This window comes from Syngnathus scovelli, unplaced genomic scaffold (assembly GCF_024217435.2).
Source record: "Syngnathus scovelli strain Florida unplaced genomic scaffold, RoL_Ssco_1.2 HiC_scaffold_27, whole genome shotgun sequence".
In the NCBI taxonomy this organism is placed as follows: domain Eukaryota; kingdom Metazoa; phylum Chordata; class Actinopteri; order Syngnathiformes; family Syngnathidae; genus Syngnathus; species Syngnathus scovelli.
In genome coordinates this window covers 59,742-64,687 of record NW_026061362.1, presented here as the reverse complement: position 1 = coordinate 64,687, position 4,946 = coordinate 59,742, and the positions used below count along the sequence as shown (strand labels likewise).

Here is a 4,946-nt window from a genome sequence, read left to right as displayed (position 1 = left end):
GGTCAACCGCTTTGGGGTTGCTTGAATCTTTGGTCGCAGGATGCCACACACTTGAAGACAGAAGCAGAAAAGCAGAGCTAAATGCAAAATGTACTCACCGGTGACTCCAATTTTTTCCCCCCCTGAAGAAATGGATGGACGGGTGGCCCCGGCTGGCCGGTGGGACTCTTGTTATTCTGACCCTTTTTAGTGCGCGTTTGGGGCAACAACCGTTTTTTGTGGCGCTCTCTTCTGGTTCAAGAGTGCCCTGCATGTGAATTTGCCTTTCCTGCCTTCTGATTGTCACCGTGGCGGGGGGTATACGTCGGCATCGGAGCGTCTGCCAACGTCTGAGACCGGCTGGCAGTTTATCGGAGGTGTCGAGTGCGGTGCCGCTGGAGCTCACTCACCAGCTGGTGTTAGGGCCACAGAATGAAGGCCAAGGAGAAGAATAGAAAGAGAAACAGAAACTTCTCCTCCAATTGTTTGATTTGTCTCTTCTGAGCTTCGATGAATTCTTTCAGCTCTTTGTTCCTCTAGGACGGACAAATGGAAAGTGACATTCAAAAGCCAGTAAGCGTGCAAGTAAGTGCCGGGCTGGCTTTGGGCCCTTACCTGTTGCGCGCTGTGCAGCAGATCCATTCTCTCTTGGAGGATGCAAGCGTCGCGCTCCCTCAACTCGCACATCAGGGCTCGCTTCCATTGGTCCACGGCGCTCCTAAGCTCTTCTCTCTGATCCGCCGTCAGCACGTCATTCACGCCAGCGTGGCTGGCTTTTTCGCCGTCCGTGGCGGGGCAGTCCCGCTGCGGTAGCGCCTCGTACAACATGGCCTCCAGCTCCAGGATCCTCTGGGCCGCAATCCTCGTCCATCAGTGGTCCGGCGGGAGATTTGAGGGCGACTTACCTTATGAGCCTGGTCCATGGAACGCTTCCTGAAGTCCAACTCTTCATCCAGGTAGCCCTTCTGCTTACAGAACATATCCTAGCACAGCTCAAGGTCAGAATTGTTGGGGCACATTGCCGGAGTTCCCCTTGGCTGATGTCGCGTGTCTGTCTACCTTCTCACTTTCAATGTCCAACATCTACTGTTGAAGTGCTGACTTGGTCACTTTGATGTATTCTAACCACTGAGGAAAGGCTGCTGTCACATAAGCAGAATGCGAGAGCGTGCGTGGACGTGCGCGTTACCTTCTCGGCTAGGGTGAGAAGGGTCCTGGCGTGAATCATGACCACCTGCTCCTCGTTGGCGAGATTCTGCAAGAGCCCAAAGGCACAGCGTCAACTGTTAGGGTTTTCCAGGTTATCTTTATCGTAGGATTATGTTGGAATGTAAACTATAATGATTAAATCAATCTTGTCTTGCCCTCACAATGCAGAGTAAGATGAAGTGGTTGCTTCCTCTGCTTGATTGACCAGCTGCAGGGGAAGCAATCAAAGTTGTTCTGTTTCCCACAACAGTGTAAAACACCCCCTGCTCTGATCTTATCAGAGGCCGGGGGTACACCAAACCTGTCCACTCTCACCCCCACTCTGTTCCTCCTAATAAATATGCCCTTGCAGGAAGGAGACTTTTAGATTTCATTCCTGTAGCGAGTGATCTCTCCACCTGCAGGTGTCTAAAAGAACTTGCTTGTCTCCCGTGTGGTTCTTGCAAAATAAGTTGGAGTGAGCAAATCTCTAACGTTTTGGTGCCGAAACCCGGGATCCCTCATACCCATCATCTGGCTGACGGAGGACGACGCGCTGTACACCGTCGACGGGCCAGCGTCCATTAGCCGGACCTGGTAAAGAAAGACCTGGGAAGGAAATTCTTCGCTGGGCCAGCATCTTAGGTCTGCCTTCGTCTGACAGAGGTGGATTGACGGGACCCGGCAGTGCAACGAACCAGGGGACAAGTAAGTTAAAGGCCTGAAGTTGTGTGATTGTGTTGTTGTGAAACGCGTATAAAAAAAAAAAAAAAAAAAAACACAGGTGCACGTGAGATTCGGCTTTGGTTTGTCCGAGCTATGAGATACGGCTTTGGTTTGTCCGAGCTATGAGATACGGCTTTGGTTTGTCCGAGCTATAAGATTCGGCTTTGGTTTGTCCGAGCTATGAGATTCGGCTTTGGATTGTCCGAGCTATGAGATTCGGCTTTGGTTTGTCCGAGCTATGAGATTCGGCTTTGGTTTGTCCGAGCTATGAGATACGGCTTTGGTTTGTCCGAGCCATGAGAAAAATACAAAGCGCTGGAGTTTGTGTAATTGAGAGTGTGACTGGTAGGATAAATTGACTAAATAGCAGTTCTAGCATTGATCCACGGCAATAATACAGGCTAGTAATTTGTTGAAAGGTCAATTTAAACCTGCATTGAGGATCCTCAAAGAAATAAATAAGTAATAATAGTAATAATAATAATAATAATATTTTTTGAGACAAAGAGATTGTAAAACCTAAAATTACTAGAATTAAGATGGGAAATAAAAACGGTAAATCTCTACCTCTTGACGGAGATGAGAAGTACATGGCGAGTAGATTTCTTAATTGTATGCAATATATGCCGAAGTGGAAGAAAAAGTATGGAGTAGAAAGGAAGTTGAGAAATCAAGTGGTAAAGAAATGCAACTTGCTTCTAGAAGATAAATAAATAAAATAAGAATGTGCTGTCCTCGTGTGCATGGGAGGGACCAGCTCATGATCGACCACAGGAAATGGCCAGCCTGTGACGAATCATTGGTGCTGGGAACTACCTTTTGCGTGCGAGAGCTCTGCATGTGTGTGTGTATATGTTAAAATGATGAACATTGGCTAAAGTTTTAGTATAAAAAAAAAATTGCTAGACTGTGGTCTATCCAATTTGCACCGCAGAACAGAAATTATTTTGAAAGATAAAAATGAGAGGAAAAAGAGAGAAATCTGTTTGCAAGCAGAAACTAATCCACACTAGTGCATGTTAAGTGTCGAGCCCACATGAGAAATTCGAAGAAAATAAAAATGACAGAACATGCTTTCAAGAATTGGAAGAAGCTAAATTGTGAATTTAAGATTTTGCAATGCTACATTTAATAGGAATAATTGATTGGTTGTGTTATAAGATTATACAAAATTCTAAATGCAAGCTAAATCTGAGAGATTGAGTTCTTCAAATTTAAAAACAAAGAAAAAATTCAGATTAATTTGCCAATTGTTTGTTTTAGTTAATTTTTTTTTGAGTTGGTGGATTGTTCTACCAGGAAACCTGAGTTGAAAATGATATATGAATGTTGTGTGGTGAGCTTGGATGAATTGGGACCAATGTGATAGAAAGACTCCTTTTTGGAGACTGTGTGTGAGATGCAAATGAACATTGATGAATGATAGCCTGAATGAAAAGGTACAGGTTGAATGGTTGAAGTCGTTAGCGACTACTATGGAAAATTAGTAGAGCGACTTTGATGAAAGAGTGATTTTGAGCAGGTTGAATGTTAGAAAGAAACACGTAGCTTTTGGATTGATAATTAACTACAGAAAAAAAACTGGAGAACCAGTAACACATGTAGAAGATGTGTGAACTGGGAAATTGAGAAGCGTTTTGGACAGAAAGTCAAATTAAATGATGATGGAATCGTATGTAGTAAAGAACGCATTCTCCCAAAAAGATTGTCAAGGTGTGAGGTATGGGCGTTGCCAAGCCTCAAAAGGAGGGAGTTAGTAGGACAGATAGTGGAAGATAGTAATAATACAACACTTTATGACAATGAATTTTCGAATACATTTGGTGTTATACTGTGGTAATTTTTTTTATTCTGGTGTAGATAGGTTAGCAACACGAGAGATTTAGAGGTTCAAAAGAAAGACAGTCAAAAGAAAACATTTTTGATTTGGACAATTGCAGGCTAACAGGAACATAAGAACCATAAGAACTACGAGAGTTGCAAACAACAGATGAAGAGCAGTCCTTGGCAGATTATATGATCAGGACGCTCAAACTGTGTCAAAGACAAATTTACTGCCGCCTGATCTTTCCTCCTCACAGGTCGACAACCCCATCAATCCAGGAGACTGGGTCTACATCAAGGTCATCAAAAGAAAGAACTGGGCCAGCCCGCGGTGGGAGGGACCGTTCCAAGTTTTGCTTGCTACTCCCACGGCGGTGAAAATTTCTCAACGGCCCAGCTGGATTCACCACAGCCACTGCAAGTTGCAGAGAGTGCTGGACCCCTAATTCGGAGTGGTGGGGAAGGCTGACTACAAAGGGGCCCCATCGTTTAGGGTGAGGCGTCTCAATGTTGGTGAAGAATTCATCGATCCCCACTCCGCTAGGCGAGGGGATGTCCCGGTGTCTCTGCCATCCTAGTAGCAACGGGGCTCCATATGCCAGATGGATCCTCTGCTGCGTTGTGGTTGGAGCGTGCTATGGTCTATTGACTCATCTGAACAGACCAAATGACAATGTTGCCCGTGGTAAACGATGGTCACATGATGAGAACTTTGAAGACTGGTCATGGGACCCCAGAAACCCATACGAAACCAACACTTGGTACCGGTATGTCAGGTTCACTGTGAGAGCTCACACACGGGAGGCGTGCTATGTGTGTTCGAAACTCCCCCCTTCCTCCACGCAAGTTCGCTTGGAGGCCAGAGCAATGAATGTCACTGAAGCAAAATGTATGGCATCTATGGGAGGAGTTGGATATCAGCACCGTGCCGTCACAGTCAAAGATGCCGACCCTTACCGCCCTGGACTTGCTGACGGTGCCTGTGATCAGCTGTTCTGGACAAATCTCAATGTGACTGTTAAAGGACGGACAATACCACAAGTGGCCTACACAGAGAGACCAGCTGGAGTGAATTACACATGTTACATCCAAGGTAACAAGACCCACGTCTGCATTAACGACGACTGCTCTCCAGGAGGAAACTGGATGGGAGCTTTGGACATCACCGATGAGTGTCAAGATAAGAGAGCCATTTCAGGTGGTGAGGGCTCTCCAACCAACATGGCTAC

At 45.8% G+C, this 4,946-nt stretch overlaps 1 protein-coding gene across 1 annotated transcript; it reads right to left on the bottom strand.

The window, feature by feature from the left end:
- Positions 1 to 389: 389 nt before the first annotated feature.
- Positions 390 to 1,120, bottom strand: LOC137839923 (janus kinase and microtubule-interacting protein 3-like). The gene is made up of 4 exons (XM_068649745.1): positions 1,039 to 1,120; positions 885 to 962; positions 595 to 828; positions 390 to 515 (listed from the first exon to the last, which is right to left on the bottom strand). The coding sequence occupies exons 1-4, from the start codon at positions 1,060 to 1,062 to the stop codon at positions 399 to 401; spliced, it is 453 nt and encodes a 150-aa protein (XP_068505846.1). The 5' UTR covers positions 1,063 to 1,120; the 3' UTR covers positions 390 to 398.
- Positions 1,121 to 4,946: the final 3,826 nt, after the last annotated feature.

Coding starts and splice junctions, on each gene's coding strand:
- LOC137839923 (XM_068649745.1), bottom strand. CDS start 1,062: ATGTTGGACATTGAAAGTGAGAAG. Junction 829..884: donor CCATGGACCAGGCTCATAAG/GTAAGTCGCCCT, acceptor ATTGCGGCCCAG/AGGATCCTGGAGCTGGAGGC. Junction 516..594: donor TGCTGCACAGCGCGCAACAG/GTAAGGGCCCAA, acceptor TGTCCGTCCTAG/AGGAACAAAGAGCTGAAAGA.